The 17,741-nt window shown below is 46.7% G+C and overlaps 1 protein-coding gene across 4 annotated transcripts in view; it reads right to left on the bottom strand.

Annotated features, from left to right (window-relative positions):
* The window catches only part of PRPF40A (pre-mRNA processing factor 40A), an 879,874-nt gene that overhangs the window by 118,523 nt on the left and 743,610 nt on the right, over nucleotides 1-17,741 (bottom strand). For all 4 annotated transcript variants that reach the window (XM_078681728.1, XM_078681731.1, XM_078681729.1 and 1 more), the window contains one exon: nucleotides 9,131-9,277. In XM_078681728.1, coding sequence (XP_078537854.1) covers nucleotides 9,131-9,277 — 147 coding nt within the window. The remainder of the gene's footprint in view (nucleotides 1-9,130; nucleotides 9,278-17,741) is intronic.

Below are 17,741 nucleotides of genomic sequence, written 5' to 3'. Positions count from 1 at the left end.
GAGGGGTAGAAAGGGGATCCACAGCTTTTGCTTGCACCATGTCACAAACTTGTTCCATCTACAGGCATATAACGATTTAGTGGAGGGGCGTCTAGCTGCCAAGATGACATTACAGACTTCAGGCCGAAAGCTGTCGACTGCCGCCGCTCAATCTCCACGCACGGAGGAGGAGACTGGATAGGTTCGGGTGGAGAACCTGCTGCGAAAGAACATCCTCCCAAAGGGATAATCTGATGGGAGGATCGATGGCCATGTTCAGAAGCTCGGGGAACCAGACTCTTCGTACCCAGTCCGAATCCACAAGAATAACTTGGGCCCGGTCGCCCATGATCTTCTTGAGCAGTCAGTCATACAGGAAGCTGCAGTTCCACTTGTGACAAAAGCCTCACTGAGCGAGTGCCGCCTTGGAAACTCCAATTCGCAATACTGCGGAAATTGTGCATTCTCTTCGGTGGCGAACAGATCTAATCAAGACTCTCCTCACCGTCGAATGAGACCGTACACCACCCCTGAGACCAAACACCGGCACTTGAGTTAATCTGCCCTGGCATGCAGAGAACTAGCCAGGTGCTGAACCACCAGGGTCATGCCCTGATGTTCCAGCCATGTCCAGAGGCAAAGAGCCTCCTGACAGGGTCCACAAACCCACCCCGTTTGTTGTAGTACCACATGGTGGTGGTGTTGTCTATGAACACCTGCACCACTTTCCCTTTGCGAGGGGGAAGGAAGGCCTTCAGTGCCAGTTGGATTGCCCAGAGCTCCAGCAGGTTGATATGGAGTCCAGACTCCGCCGGAGACCAGATGTCTCCGATCTTTGCCTCTCCCAGATGGCCGCCTCATCCCGAAAGTGACGCATCTGTCATCACCATTAGATCTGGTTGGGTAAGGGAGAGGGGTCTGCCTATGACCTGAATCTTGGTTCATTAGCCACCACCGACGTTGGTGCGCAGTACCCTGCAAGATCTGGATGTAGTCAGCAAAAATCCCCTGATGCTGTGCCCACTGGAACTTCAGGTCCCACTGCAGAGCATGCATATGCCATCTGGCATGGTGCACTAGCAGGATGCAAGAGGCCATGAGGCCCAGCAGCCTCCGCGTCATTCTCAACGAAATCTGGAATAGAGGTTGAAACATCAGTATCATAGCCAGAATATCCCGGACTTGCTGCTTGGGAGGATAGGCCCAAAACTGCACTGTGTCCTGGACAGCTTTGATTAAAGAGCGCCTGAGAGGGAGTCAGGTGTAACTAAGGCACGTTTATAGTGAACCCCAGCAAATGCAGGAGATTCGCTGTAGTCTGGAGGTGGGGGACGACAGCCTGGGGTGAGCACGCCTTCAACACACAGTTGTCGAGATTGGGGAAGACTGTACTCCCTGATAGGCACAGATGAGCTGCGACCACCCCCATCGTTTTCGTGAACACCCCAGGGGCACTGGTAAGGTCAAAGGGGAGCTCGGTGAACTGAAAGTGCTCGTGGCCCAGCATGAACCATAGAGAGGTGGGCAGGCAAGACTGGAATATGGAAATCGGCTTTTGCAAGTCCAACACCACCATCCTGTCTCCGGGATCGAGGGCTGACAGGATCTGAGCCAACATGAGCATTTTAAACTTCTACTTCCGGAGGAAGCGGTTGAGAGCCCGGAGGACTATAATAGGGTACAGGCCTTTGTCATTCTCTGTGGTATCCAGTCCACATCGAATCATTAATTGGGTTGCGTCTCTCCCATATGCCACTGCCTGGGAGACAACGGCCCGGGCCTCATCCAGGCACTGAGGAAGCACCTGCGCGACTATATCCCAGTTGGAATGGGAGTATCAGCCCAAGAGGCATGCAGTATTCACAGACAGCAGTGCCAAGCTGGAGTAAAAGAACATGCACTTCCCAAGATGATCCAGCTTCTTGGATTCACTATCTAGGGATCAGAAAGGAATGCACCCTTGGAAGAGGCTTGGAAAACCAAGCTCTTGGGGGAAGGATGTTGGGTGAGGAAAACTGGATAGCTGGGGCCAGGCAATTGCGGCAGGTAATTTCCACAGGAACCCCTGTGCTGGGCCTGGACCAGGTGCCCAGGAGGACGTGAGTGAGGGCTTCACTGAAGGGCAGAAGAGGTTCAGAGGAGGTTGCGGCAGGCTGAAGACCCCCTGTTAGGAGGTTAGTCCTGACCACAAATGAAAGAGAGCTCCAGGCCCAAGGCATTGGCCGCCTTTCGCAGTACCACAGTGTAGGACACACCCTCCTCTGTAGCCACGATAGGGGGAGAAAGCATGCCAAGGTCTGGAGAAATGTCCAGACCACTGAGGTCAACCAGGTCCTCTCTCCAGTCCTGCTCTTCAAGATGGTCTGCTAAAGGGTCCAGTCTCCCACCCTTCATCACCACCTTCAGGGAACAGCAGGGATGAACAGAGGAACAAAAGTACCCGCCAGCGTCAGGTCCAACGTTGATCAACAACAGCCCGGATCTGGGTCCATCTAGGGGGGTAAGGATGAAGACTGCATTGGTCAGGGGCACGGCTGACGCCAGGTGCCTTGTAAACGGGATAGGCGTCGGCGAAAGTCAAGTTAGATCAACCAGCATCGATGCCGATCCTCGGGGGCCCTCTGGTGCCGGAGGCAAAGCTGCCAGCATCGAAGCCCCAGGACCCCCGACCAACTCGTGGGGCCTGAAGGCGCACCAGTGGAGTCTGTCTACCCAAAAGCTCGGTGGAGGGCCTCATAAAACTTTCAGAGTTGGGAAGGGGGCGCTTCGGTTCCCGGAAATTGTGGAGAGGCGCGGAGTCATACCTGAAGTAGGTACTGGAGACAGAGCCTTAGAGCGACAACGCTCCAGGTCCCGGGTTGAGTCAGCCGACAGACGGATGATGAGGTGAAGAGACCCGGTGCTTCTTTGCCTTCTTCGACTTACCCACGAGGACCTTGAGGACGTAGAGTGAGACGAGATGTGATGGCTCCGTGAGCGGTCTCGAGACCTTCCTCTTGAACAAGACCAGGACGACGTGGAACCGACAGCCGGGCATCAAAGAGCTTTCGGGACCACTCTCGCAAAGACTTTGGATTCATGGCCCAGCAGCCGTGGCACGACTTCGGGTCTTGGTCAAGCTCCAGACACCAAAGTCACACAAGGTGTGAATCCGTCATAGACATCAGCTTGTTACAGGAGTCGCACGGCTTGAAGCCGATCCGGAGACGCGAAAAATAATTCAATAAAAAGTCAATAAAAGGTTGTCAAAAAGTGACTGAAGGGTAGCTCTCTCCGGATCTGCGCTAGGCTGGCGAGGAAAAAGAAAGAACGGACGTCAGCGCGCAGGGGCGGCATCTAAGTAGGCACTGCGATGTCATCCCGGCGACCATGATGCTGATGACGAACACAGAGCTGACCGATGCCACCCACCGACGGGCAGGGTTACTGCTATGAAAAAATTCTCCGGATCCAGTCTGACGCCTGGGGGTAATTGTAAGGTAAAGAATCTATAATTGTCTCTTTCAGATGTTTAACATCCTGCAGCATCACAATGTCAACATTTTCAGATACAACGTACCGGGTGAGGGGCTTGAGGTACCTGTTCTCTCTAGGGATTAGGTAGTAGAGTCAGTAACCCTTTGGCCCTGTTAGTGCATGGGCATTGGCTTGATGGCGCACTTTTGAAGGAGTGCTTGGACTTCTTCCTATAAGAGACAGATGTTCCATGCTGAGCATGTGCCTGGCATAGTTTTGAGTGAGGATGTGGGAAGCTCTAAGCAATACCCATGCTGACCTACCGCTAATACACATGTTGTCTGATGTGATTTCATGCCTTCAGCGAGGATATCTTGATGTCTTCCCTCAACAGGTGTTGTGTGACCGTGGTGGGGAGAGGAGTCCCTGTTTTGAAATGGCAGCCCCTATACCAAAGCTTACTTTGCTCCTGCCCCTGTAATTGTTGCCTCTGTAGCCTGCCTGGAGAAACCACATGGTGACTGCTTGTGGTAGGCCTGCTATTGCCTCTGAAGGGGGGTCGAGGGGGGATGAGTCTGCTGAGGTGTCTTGCTACCAGCCCAGTACTGCTGCCATGAAAAGGACCCCCCTAAAAGTGGATGTTTGAAGGCACAAATGACCTTGGCAGTGTCTATGCTGTACTTTAGTTTTTCCACCATCTGGTCAATCTGCAGGCCGAAGAGACGTTTGCCAAGGGCAGGTTTAAAGTCAGAGCGACAGAGCCAGGCATGAGGTCTTACTAGGATGTTTGTGATAATGAAGAAAAAGGTGACCGTGAAATAAAATATTTGCCTAGGACCACAAAATTGGAGATGGATTTATGGGTCAAATGCATTACAGTTCGGTTCAGTAGATTATTCAAGTTACTAGACCTGCAGGTCAGGTAACACATTTCAAGGCCTGTTGTTGGATGGGTGGTCTAGCTGGGTAAGGAAGGAGGTTGCAATCAGCTGCAGGATTGACATTGTAGCCCAGAACTCGTCAATAGGTATTGGGCCATAGCGATTGGCTTGCAGAAGGGGACTGGCGATACCTCTCCTCTCCCATATAAACAGGGGGATGTGCTGGTGGTGGTGGAGGAGGTGGACGGTCTACATACAGGAAGATGACTGGTGCCCTGGTCCTTGCATTTCTTATGCTTAGGAGCTGGAGGAGGCTCCAAAGCAATTTCTTCTTCAAAGGTGAGCTTCCTCTTTTGTGGCAAAGTCTCTGTTGACTTTGGAGGCAGCTTGGTGGAGATTTTGCCTGTTTGTAGATGGATAAATATAGTTTTCTGCTGTGCATCCAGTTCCTCCTGCAGCTGCTGGAAGATGGGTTAAGAATACTCTGAGCAGGTCATCAAGGGTGTTTTCAGCACCTACTGAGCTCTAGGAGCCCAAGGAATTCTCAAAGTCAAATCTGTTGTCAGTACATATGTAGGCTTTGGGGCAGATGTTAAGAGCCCTCTCGCCTTTGAAAGGACCAGAGGCTTGTGCAAGATGTTTGGATTCGACTGACTAGCAGGATTGGTGCCTAGGAGTGTTGTTGGCTCTAAAGGCTGTGTTCAGTGCAGACAAGTGCCTGAAGGCAATGGTGACCCATTTGGTTATTTCTTAGCCAAAGGACTTGATGCCAGACACCCTCTGGGATGGTGCTTGGCTTCGGCTTGAGGCCATTGTGCTGGCCTAAGTGGTGTGCGGTGCCAATCATACTTATAGCTCGAGCCTTTATCTGTGGTTGTGAAGCACCAGGTGCCCGTCTCTATCATCAGAGTAAAAGATTGCCTCTGAGCTGGGTGAAGATCGGAGGGGCTGTGCCTCTGAGGGTCTGGCTTCCTCCTCTGCCTTGATGCGGTGTTCCCTGAAGACATCAGGGGTGTTGTCTGACTCCTGCCTTTGTATGCTTTGGTGTGCTCCCTTCCACTTGCATCGGACCCAATGAGTCGTCTTGATCCGTAAGGTGAGGCAAGCATAACATGTGTAAACCTCGTAGTTGGAGGAAAGAAAGATTGCAGACCTGATGGTGGCTGGTCCACTATAATTAGGAGTGGTACAGGGAGCAGTAGTGGAAGGGCGTCCTTTCCATTACTATGCAAGTATTTTAAAGAAAGTCTTTGATACAAGAGTTGCAGTACCCGAGGAGAGCCCTAGGCCCCGGCAGTGACTTCTAATGGAGGCCGGTTTCTGCAGAAGAATAAAGTGAAGCCTGAGATCTGCTGCGGAGTCCATTTTTTCCATTTCTATCAGAGTCAAAACGACCGATTGGGCCCAAATAAAGCGATTCAAGTCACCAAACACTGAGCCCTGTCGGTACACATCCGTACCAGATAGCAGAAAAAACAATCTAACATGGAGTCGATGATCGTGAGCAACGACAGCTAAAAGAGGGGATGATAAGCGCTATTTAAATGCAATTTCTATACAATACAATATACCCAATGTCTCAGAAGACTTATTCTAGGAAAAAACCTTGCAAATGTCAGAGACAAACACTAGATGGCAGGACTAAGAGCACGTTAATCAATGGCAATACATGCTACAAAAGTTACCAGGGGTTACTTTGTTTTGGATTTATACTTGCAGAATCATCTATTGAAATCTCGCAAAGAAACATATCCCAGAAAGCGATGCTCTGTGGTGTCGTAATTTCTCCAGTCGCTCCGTAATCAGGATGCCATTAGATGAGACAAAACAATTCCATGGAATTGACTTGCATGAAGGAGTATCACAACTCCAGTGACATACATTTCATCTTGTACTCAGAGTCCACATAGACTAGGAAGGTAAGCTCGAACTAGATAGAGAACCTGACTTTTTCAAAACCATGAAGGAAAAACACTCAATCGAGAATAGGATGAGCAATTATTAATCTGCACAAAGATAAGAGTATGCAGCAGAACAATATTACTGAAGGTAACCTGCTCTTCTAATAAATACTTTTGAGGCAGTTACAATTTACTGAAGGACTCCATCTGTAGTAAATCTCAGAGGGAGGGCTCGATTTATAGTAAGCAAAGGGCTGGCTGAAGTCAAAACAGTTGCAGTAATGTTTAACTAAGACCAGCCTCACTTTATCTAGCTCTAAAAACGCTCAAGGGATGAAAGGGACCTAAAGTCCTACTAGCTGCTTGTCAAACCGATGCAATTGCTACCTCTTTGAATAGGGCAGAGGTAGCAACATGTACTTCTTTCAAATGTACCTGAATGCCACAACGTGTATGTATGCTAGCCACTTTGAACAATACCTTCCTCTTAGAAAACACTTTGCAAGCAATGATGGGATGCAACAGCATCCATATACATGCGGTCCCCACCACAACACCCTACTGTACTTGATCAGCCCAAAGTTCAGGAGTGATCTGGAAGACCATGAGGAGATTGCAAAAAGCAGCCACGTTAAGTTTAGAACAATGTCTAGTTGCGAATGGTGAAGGATTAGGAGGAAATAAAGACTGTATGAACATGGGGATCACATAGATCAGTTCATGCGAGGGGGATATGAGAGTCCACTATCAATGTGGGAAGGTTTGAGTAGACAGGGTCCAATATGTGTCCTGCAAGATGTTTGTGGGGTCTTAACCAACTGGATGAGCTGTACGGCATCCAGGTCTTAAACTAAATTGCATGTTTAGGCACTATAATCACTCTCAAAGTCATAGATAGTAAAGTCATCTAAAATACTGAGGCTGGAGAATTCAAGCGCAAAAGTTTCAATGGCTTCTGAAGGGGCTTGAAGGAATCAAGCCTCAAGGCCTGGTGGGTGATATATAGGAGGTAACCCGAAAAAAAAGAGAAATGTTAAAGTTTCAGGGAGTAAATGATGCTTTCACAATTGGGGATGAAAAGGACCGCCGTTGTGCAAGTTTAAACTGATTTTAAAATGACTTCAATCCCACCTCATGCGATCACATACAGTAACACCTTCATGATGATTATGTGACTGGAATCGTTGTGATGCTACTCAGCGTCATTTGCTTGGATAAAGGTTTTCATATTGAGTTAGACAGATGGCGATTTATCAGTAGATGGGTACTCAGGGGCATTAATCAGGAATAAATGCCAGAGACCACAAATATGCTCTACATGGTAGCCTCTATGAATGTCAACCAAAAAGACTGATGAGCAATTTCACCCAACAGAATCCTGCATGAAAACCTATACATACATCTGCTCAGCTCCCTGTCTTTTGTGTAGTAGCCACTGGGAATTAGATGACTGTACTCATGAATATTAAGAGAGCTCAGAGATCTGAAAGTAAAAAAAAGGAGTAGGCATATCTCAAAGATTGCCACTTGGAACATGTGGTTAGTATCTCACACTTTACAAGGTAGCCACACTAGCATGAATGGCATGAGGCAGTTTCAATCTAGAATTGCTGCTACGATTTCAAAGACCGAAGACTGCATTTCCCAACTTTTCTAGAGGGTTTTCCCCAGAGTAGTAATCTTACAATAAATACTCGCCTACTTGTTGCAGAAACAGAACATGCAGAAGTCAAACTTTTAACCTTATTAATAAACAAACATTACACCCTTAAGGTAGTCCCCCAGGCAGGAGACACCTCGAATGAACCCTGTATGACAGAGCTCAAACAAAGGAGTCACGAAAAAAAGATTAAAAAAAGAGGACAATCAATGTTTATTGTGTCATTTGAGCACACACTGTACAAAGTAGAGGAAAATGGTACAATTGCAAAATCATTTCATTTCAACTTACAGAGTATACAAATTACCAACAAATAAAAGTATAAAATCTTTCTAAAATCCCAGGTCATAAATGAGCAACAACCTAAAGAGAAATCTCTGTTCCCCACTCCTTAGATACTAGACCTTAAAAGATCAGATGGCTCAAGACAATGAATCTAGAAGTAATGAGTGACAGTGCATAATTCCACATGAGAATTAACATTATGACAAAGGCAATAGGAATATGTTATCCTTGTCCACTTAAAAAGGGGTCTGGCACTCCCAGCTGTTGAGTGTGCCACTAGTTCCCAGGAAGATTAAACTTCCTTCTGGAACAAGCAACATGCTGTGATATGGCAACACATTGTGAAAAAATACAATACAGGAAAAAAGTGAAATTTACTAAAAGAAGTAACCTTTGCATGAATATTGCTAGAAGACAGTATGTGTAACATTTAATCTCTTAAAGGTTGTTTGAAGAAAAACAAATTGGTTTTGCTACAACAAGGATATAGGAGAGGAACAGGGGTAGCATGAGATCGTCATCTACACCACTCCATTTTTAAAGTCTAATTAAAGCTTATAAATTAGTTTTGAGATTCTCAACATGTCAAAAACATCCTACAAAATGGTATGTGTTTGAAGGTCAAAAGTGGACCGTGCACTGTAAAAGGTTCTAAGTTTATTCTCCTAAAGGTTGCTTTCGTAGGCAACTTACTCAAATTAATATGCTTTCAACGCAAGCACCAATAGGATGTTCACGGATTTGAACATTGTCAAACAATTCGCTCCGATCAGGTTGATTTTCTTTTTTTATATTAGAGAAATGTACAAGCATTTATAGCAACCTTAGGAACTTTTCTATGTTTCACAAATCTCAATTACAACTAAAATTGTTTTGGTGAAAGTCTGGAGGGTAGGTTCATTTAATATTACAGTGAAAGTTAAAGGAGTTTTTAATTTACAGTTCACAAAATACTAATTAAAACTTACAGAATCTTTTCCAGTTCTTTTTTTGGGGGATTTATGTTTTGATTCTGCTCTTTGTCTTGCTTTTTCTTTTCCACTGTCTTTCTCTTTTTCTCTGTCCCGATCTCTTTCTTTCTTCTCTTTTTCTTTTTCATCAGATTCTGGAGAATCCTGTTAAAATAAGCAGAGCTGAACATCAAATACTTATTTTGAACTGAGCTGATGGTACTGCACTCAATTATGTAGGTATGCAGAAATACCGAAGCCAACACATAAGATGCAATGGTAATAGAGTTGACAGAGCAGGCAAGGAAGCAACCCTGGGCAACAAAACATACATTTACTAAGAGAAGAATAACCACCTTAGGCCAAACTTTTTCTACAGCATGGGGAAAAAATAAAAAAGACTCGCTTGACACCAAAGTGTCTGGTCCAACCACTGTCTAGAATAGGTTAGTATCAAGTCCCCATATGAAACTTTCCTCTGGGGATACTGGCCTGTTTGCAAAAAGATGAGCGAGAGGATTTTAAAAGCACTTTAAGGATAAAAGCATGAAATTATTGCATCACAGTAGATAGAATATGACAGATAAGCAATATAAAGCATACTTAATTGAACTGTACTTTAAAGATTAAAAACAAAGGAAATCCACATTTGATTGATGTAAATCAGACATTTGTTTAAAGCACACTGTGTATATCTAAAGGTTGCCCAAGTGGTTTTGCAATGCATATTGATTACCTAATTTTTCAAAATTAAATACTGTTTAGACAAATTACTAGTCATTTGTTGTTTAAAGCTAGCCCCTCATCAGTTCTTAAATTCAGAGGATGATTCTGCAAAAGAGGGTGCTTGAAAGTGAATGTATCTTTTCCTCTAACTGAAGTACACCACAGCAAGTTTCCAGTGTCGCACTAAAGTTGAGCATCTGTAAATGGAGGTTTTGTTGGAGGAAACAGCCACAATTGGTGAGAGTTTTGGCAGATGAGTTGTGGGAGGGTTTCGATCAAAGAAAGGAGCTATGGATTTAAATTAATAGAATCACAGTAAAGAACACGTTACTTACCTGTGGTACCTATTTATCCGGTAGAGACATCTATTACTTGCATAGTCCTTACCTTTTGAATTCCCCCCAGGCATCAGTCTGGATCAAGAGATTTCTTTCTTCAGCAGTATCCCTGCATGTTAGGTGGTGTCAGAGGGCTCCGCGCCCGCCGTCAGCATTGTGGGCACCGGGAAGACGTCGCTGGACCTATATAGACGCCGCCCATGCGCCCGGACATCAGTTCTTAACAGGACTTTCCACACGAGAAGTGCAGTCATGAAAGACACTGACCACTGGTGCATCAAAACTCGGGTTCTGTAGGAAATTCCCTTTCCCTAGAAATCAGTTTGCAGAGCGAGAAGGATGGGTGGGGCGGTAAGGAATCTACAACTAGTATTTGTCTCTACTAGACACATCGTTACAGAGGTAAGTAACTTGTGCATCTGATCGAGACAATTAGTTGTAGATTCCTTACCTTTTGAATAGATACCCTAGCAATACCAACCCTGGAGGAGGGTCTGCACACCAAGAGCACACAAGGAAATCCTGGAGGACAGTACAGGCAAAATCTCCGTCCCTCCGTACTGGACTGTCCAGGCAGTAGTGTCTGGTAAACGGGTGCAGGGATGCCCACATTGCTGCCTGACAGATGTCAAGTAGTGGGACTCCGTGTGCTAATGCAGTGGTTGACACTGTTGCTCTAGTGGAGTGAGCACGCTACCCCATCGGAGGCTGCTTTGCATATATCCGCTATTGGGATGTTTCTCACAAAGGCCAGAGGCTCCTTTCTTTCGAGTAGAGTGTGCTCTAGGAAGAGTGGGTAGAACCCTTTTGGCCTTAGCATAACATGTCTGAATGCATTTAACTATCCATTCAGCAAATCCTGACTTTAATATAGCCTTCCCATTATGAGGTCGGGAGAATGCCACAAACACTTGTTGTGTCTTGCTAAAAGTCCTAGTCCTATCAATGTCATACATAAGGGCTCTCTTTCCATCCAAAGTATGGATAGCCTGTACCGCAACGGAGTCTGGTTGTAGGAAAAAAAAGAGGTAGGTTGATTAAGAATGAATTGAGACACTGACTTAGGTAGGAATTTAGGGTTGGTGGGTAGGACAACCTTGCCCCTATGTATGTGGAAGAAAGATTATTTAAGGGTTCAAGTTCAAGTTCAGGAATTTGTATAGCGCACTACTCACCCAGAGGGTCTCAAGGCGCTTGTGGGAGGGGGTGCATTATTTATCGAATAGCCAGGTTTTAAGTTCCTTTCTGAAGGAAAAGTGGTTCTGTGCGAGGCGGAGGTGAGTGGGGAGAGAATTCCAGGTCTTGGCCGCCAAGTAGGAGAAGGATCTCCCTCCCATGGTGGATCTGTGGATGCGCGGAACTGCGGCGAGAGCTTGATTGGAGGATCTTAGTTGGCGGGTGGGTGTGTAGAAGGACAGTCATGTGTTGAGGCATTCGGGTCCTAGTTTGTATAGGGCCTTGTGTGCGTGGGTGAGGAGACGGAACGTTATTCTCTTGTTGACGGGAAGCCAGTGAAGGTCTTTCAGGTGGCCGGTAATGTGAGCTTGGTGAGGGATGTCCAATATGAGTCTGGCTGATGCATTTTGGATGCGTTGGAGTTTTTTCTGTAATTTGGCTGTGGTTCCGGCGTAAAGGGTGTTACCATAGTCCAGTCGGCTAGTGACGAGTGCGTGGGTGATAGTCTTTCTTGTTTCGGTGGGGATCCAACGGAAGATTGTTTTGAGCATGCGAAGTACGTTAAAGCAAGAGGATGAGACTGCGTTGACTTGTCTGGTCATCGAGAGGGAGGAGTCTAGGATGAAGCCTAGGTTACATGCGTGGTCTGTGGGTATGGGTGCTGTGCCCAGGGCCGATGGCCACCATGAGTCGTCCCAGGCAGAGGGGGATGACCCTAGGATGAGGACTTCCGTTTTGTCTGAGTTAAGTTTTAGGCGGCTGTTTTTCATCCATTCCGCTACTTCTTTCATGCCTTCATGAAGATTGGTTTTGGCGGTGTTGGGGTCTTTGGTGAGGGAAAGGATCAGCTGTGTGTCGTCAGCGTAGGAGATGATGTTGAGGTTGTGTTGTCGCGTGATGGAAGCGAGGGGACTCATGTAAACGTTGAAGAGGGTGGGACTGAGTGATGATCCTTGTGGTACTCCGCAGATGACTTTGGTGGCCTCTGATTTGAATGGGGGGAGTCGGACTCTCTGGGTTCTCCCGGCGAGGAACGAGATGATCCAGTCCAAGGCTTTTCCTTGTATTCCGACGTTGCTGAGGCGTTGTATGAGGGTGCTATGACAGACTGTGTCGAAGGCGGCGGAGAGGTCGAGTAGGATGAGGGCAACTGTTTCTCCGTTGTCCAGTAGCGCTCGGATGTCGTCTGTCGCTGCAATGAGGGCGGTTTCGGTGCTGTGTTTGGCTCGGAAGCCAGACTGTGAGGGGTCGAGAAAGTTGTTGGATTCAAGGAAGGCGGCGAGTTGGCTATTGACGGCTTTCTCAATGACTTTGGCTGGGAATGGGAGGAGGGAAATGGGGCGGTAGTTCTTAAGTTCAGAGGGGTCTGCTGTGGGTTTCTTCAGGAGAGCGCTGAGTTCAGCGTGTTTCCAGCTTTCTGGGAAGGTAGCGGAGTTGAAGGAGCAGTTAATGACATCACGGAGATGGGGAGCGATGATGGAGTCTGCTTTGTTGAAGATGTGGTGGGGACAGGGGTCGGATGGCGAACCTGAATGGATGGAGTTCATTAGGCGGATGGTGTCTTCAGTGGTGATTGGGTTCCAGGCGCTCAGGTTGCTAGAGAGCGGTTTAGGTTCGGAGGTGGGTGGAGTGGACTGTTCTTTGGAAATGTTTTTAAAGCTGTTATGTAGGTCGGCGATTTTGTTGTAGAAGAAAGAGGATAACGAATCGCAGAGGTCTTGGGAGGGAGTAATGTCGTTTGAGGCTGCGGTGGGGTTGGTAAATTCTTTTACGATGTTGAAAAGTTCCTTGCTATTATGGGCGTTGTTGTCGAGTCGATTCTTGAATGCTGCTTTCTTGGTGGAACGGATCAATTGGTGGTGTTTGCGGGTGGATGCTTTGAAGGTGGTCAGGTTGTCAGTGGTTGGGTTTTTTCTCCATGTTTTCTCGAGAGTACGGCATAGTTTCTTGGATTTCTTAAGTTCATCGTTGAACCAGGGGGCCTTTTTGCTACCCTGTTTGGTTTGGTGGTTTTTCAAAGGTGCTAATTCGTCAGCGCTGTGAGTGATCCATTGTTTGAGTTTGGTGGCAGCTTCGTTTGGGTCCGATGAGAGGGTGGGAGGGTTTTGGTTGAGCGATGTGAGGAGTTGGTCGGTGGTGAATTTGTTCCAGTTTCTTCGGGGAATAGGTTGTGGGGGGTTGTGGGTCGTGGTAGTTTTGTAGCTGAAGTGAACACAACTGTGGTCCGTCCAATGGAGAGCTGTGGTGTGATCGAAGGAGATGTGTTTGCAGGAGGTGAAGATGGGGTCGAGCGTATGTCCGGCTATATGGGTGGGGGTGTCAACGAGTTGTTTGAGTCCAAGATTGGCCAGGTTGTCCAGAAGGGTGGTGGTGGTGCTGTCGTTTTTCTTTTCTAAGTGGAAGTTGAAGTCTCCCAGTAGAATGTAGTTCTCGGAGGGGAGGGCATGTGGGCTGATGAAGTCAGTGATGTCTTCGCAGAATTGTTTGCGGGTTCCTGGTGGTCTGTAGATGAGGGTGCCTCTAAGTGTGGTCCTGGGGTCGGTGTGGATCTGGAAGTGAAGGTGTTCGGCGGTAGCGAGGTTATCGTCAAGGCTGGTCGTGATTCTGATGGTGTTCTTATGGACGATGGCGATGCCTCCTCCTGTTTGGTTGGTGCGGTCTTTACGGATGATCTTGTAAGCGTCCGGGATGGCTATGGCGATGTCGGGTGCTGAAGAGGCGTTCATCCAGGTTTCTGTGAGGAAGGCGATGTCCGGTGACGCAGTGTCGAGTAGGTCCCAGAGTTCAGTGGCGTGTTTGTGTACCGAGCGGGTGTTCAGCAGGAAGCACTTCAGGTGGTTGGGGTCGGAGCTGTGTTTGGAGGAGGAGGCTTTGGTGTGGGTCTTGATGCAGGTGAACTTGCATGAGTGGCAGGCGAAGGGACCGTGGGTACGTCCTGGGGCAGCTTCGTAGCAATGTGGTGTGCGTCCGGGGTTAAGGGCTAGGAGGGTGGCGGCGTCATACGTTATGCTGGAGGAGTGCGGTTTGCGGGAGCCAGGGGGTCTGGCGCTGGGCGAGGTCCAGGCGCAGACGGACGTAGACGGGCTTACCTTTGGCGCACCTTTGGCACGCATGGGGCGCGACCGCTGCGCGTGAGCGCTGCACGCAGATGCATCTGTCATATATTGATAGGGGAGGGGCGAGGGAGGAGCAGCTGGGAGGCGGGTGCGTGGTGGAGAGGGCGGGCTCAGAGGCAAAACAACAACAACAATGGCGGCAGAAGTGAAACCGGAACCGGTTGGGGAATTTAAGTAAATAGCGCTGTGGGCAGGGAGGCGCTAGCGAAATGGGGCACTAATTAAATTATACAATTTGGCAATGCGAGCGCTAGTCAGGGCAAAGCGGGCAAATGCTAGAGGTAGGGTAATATCGTCAGTCAATGCGAGCAGGCACAGTGAGATATAATTAATTCAGGACAGCAGAGCAGCGCTACGATACCCAGGCATCAGAGCAGTCAGCAGAGCAGCACAGCGTTGGTCAGGCAGCAGCGTGGCACAGCTTTAATCACAAGACACCAGGGGCCTTGGGGAGCGACCGCTTCTGACGAAGTCAGGACGGTCAAGGGTTAATGCTTGAAGTTCACTAACACGCCTGAGTGAGGTAACCGCAATTAGAAATGCCATCTTCCAAGAGAGTAATCGAAGGGGGCAAGTGTAACAGGGTTCAAATGATGGACACATGAGTCGTGCAAGTACAATGTTAAGATTCCTTGAGGGTGCTGGTGGAACCGGGGATTGGGCTATAATAGCTGGTGTTCAGAAGAGAGAGATGTGTTGTTTATTCTGAAGATAGTCAGTTACTGCAGCTAGGATCAAAGTGCATGTAGGTAAAGGCTAACCATGAAATTTGTAAGTGAAGCAAGTAATGTTTTATACTGTAGCTTTGAAAGGGTCAATTTGTTTTGAGTATACAGTACAGGCAAACATTTTACCTTTGGTCTGGAGGTTTCCCTCAGAATGCTCATGAACTCAGGTGGAAGATTAAGGTATACAAATTCTATGACCTCAGGAGCCAGATTACAAGACGGAGATACCTGGGTGCGTGATTTCTACATGGTTATGCATGAGAAGGTCCAGCTCATTGGGGAGCCTCTCGTGGGTAGCTAGAGAGGTCGAGCAGAGTTGTGAACCATGACTGGAGAGTCCATGCAGGAGCTACCAAGATGAGCGTGAAGGACGTCTGCCGAAGCCTCCAAACCACAAATGGAACAAGAGTGAGAGGAGGAAAAGTGTATAAAAATATCCATGACCAATTCATCCATTTTGCATTGCCACTGGACTGTGGGAACCTGGAAGCAAATTTTTGGGCATTTGGCACTATCTGCAGGTGCGAAAAGATCTATTTGAGGGAACCACCAGCTGTAAAAGCAGAGGAGGAGGAGGACCTGTGGGTGAGGTTCCCACTTGTAGACTTGTTGGCGCATCCTACTGAGAAGGTTGGCAAAATCGTTGTCAATTATCGGAAGGCGTTCCACTAACAAATGAATGTTGTGGCGCAGAGCCCAATGCCAAATGGTGTGAGATAACAGATAGTGGTGGAGAACATAGGAATTTGTGCTTAAAAAGACTGTATCCTTGCAAAATTGAAATAGGGTAGGCTTGCCACTGTGTTGAAAATAGTGTCTAGGGACTGGAGGTGGGATTTGGTAGTGTTGATAGTAAACCCCAATTGATGAAGTAGATGTATTGTGGCCTGTGTTTTTTTCAGCACTGCTATCGGGTGGCAGCTTTGATGAGCCAATTGTCCATATATTCACTTAGAAAATGAAGACTCTCTTGGGAAAGGTTAGTCTCATCCGCTTTCTTTTGGGATTGTGGTGTAGGAAAGTGCCCCTATTTGCATGGTCTCCCCTCACTTTTTGCCTGACATTTAATGCAACTTGACTTGATGTGCCTTGAGTCCCTGCAAATCAAAGGTGATCAATTAATCAAAGAAAGGTACCCCCTATGAATGATTTGTAGGTTTGGGAGCTAGGGGGAAACAATCATGCTACACTGCAAAAAAACTCCCATCGACCTATAGCTTCTTACTTTAGGTTGTCAGTTCTGTGGGCCACCATTTGCTACACAAACACATCAAACCTTTGTATTTCTAAACCATTTTATTTGGTTAATGTTTTACTTTTTGTCTATAAGAAAGAGTTATCTAATATTTACTTTGGTTATACAAAAGTTTAAAATATGTAAATTACATCACCAAACATATTTGAAGTGCAATAAATACAATTGTGCAATTCCAATATGCATGTCATATTCTTACGAGACTATTTTAATTACAATTTACATGTGCATAGAAACATTAAACATATCCCCATAATAATACTACACTTCCATCCTGATATATCATTCAACTCCACACTGACACACACTCCTCACATACATACACTTCCCACCCTACAAACAGCATACACTGATGGAATCACGGAGATGACGTTTCAACCATCTGTGAATGTGTTGCCAACTGGGATATCACTTAGCCCGGTCGATGTATGTTTCAGTGGAAATTATAACTTGTATCCACCTTCAGGACCACTCATTGACAATTTTTTTTATAATTTTTTTTTTTAGAGGCGAGTGGTGGGGGATCTGAGAACAAAAAGTATAGCATCAATATTGAGAGGCCAAGTATTACAAACTTTTTTCCTTGCTCATATTATTTTACTAAAATGGTTAATACTACACCACGGTTTGAAGAACAATAGAGAAGAGACCATCACCAATGTGTCAAAGTAAGTTATGTAAAAATTCCTGCATTGAGACCTTGCAGGGCAAGGTTTAGGAATAAAGGAAAGGAGAAAGACAGTTGTCTAGCCTAAATGTTAACCACTGTGCTTCTAAGGTATATAGAGTAGGTGTTCATTGCTTTGACCGTATCTCCCCCTGATGGTATGGTGCTACCGCAAACACCCTGATTGGTGGTGAGGGCAGATAGTGTCCTCAAGTATGAGCTGCCCACTTTACTATAAAAATGTGGAGATCTTCTGAAACAAACCGCGTTTCTTGCTTGGATGGGGAGACCTTTGGTTTAGATCTTTAGGCAATATCCAAGTAGCTTTTATGCCCGTAGGTTGATATCCATTCGTAGTGTATGGGAAACTATGATCATGGAAGAAAATATATTTGACCCACTCAGAGTGTGTTACAGTAAGATTACCCTGGTAATGCACTATGGTATGGTTATATTTACCATGGAGCACCCAGAAATGGACTGTGAAGGGGATGTAAAAATGGCTGGCAGGTGAATATTTCAAAGGTTGTATTTATGTGCATACTCATCAGTCTGTATCTCGCAATGCATGGTACTTCCTAGATGTGAATTCTTCTTAAAAGAGAGTAGCAATGTAGCAGAGA

Source organism: Lissotriton helveticus, chromosome 3_1, assembly GCF_964261635.1.
Source record: "Lissotriton helveticus chromosome 3_1, aLisHel1.1, whole genome shotgun sequence".
Lineage (NCBI taxonomy): Eukaryota > Metazoa > Chordata > Amphibia > Caudata > Salamandridae > Lissotriton > Lissotriton helveticus.
Note: the sequence above shows the minus strand (reverse complement) of the source record. Positions and strands in the feature narration are given on the sequence as shown.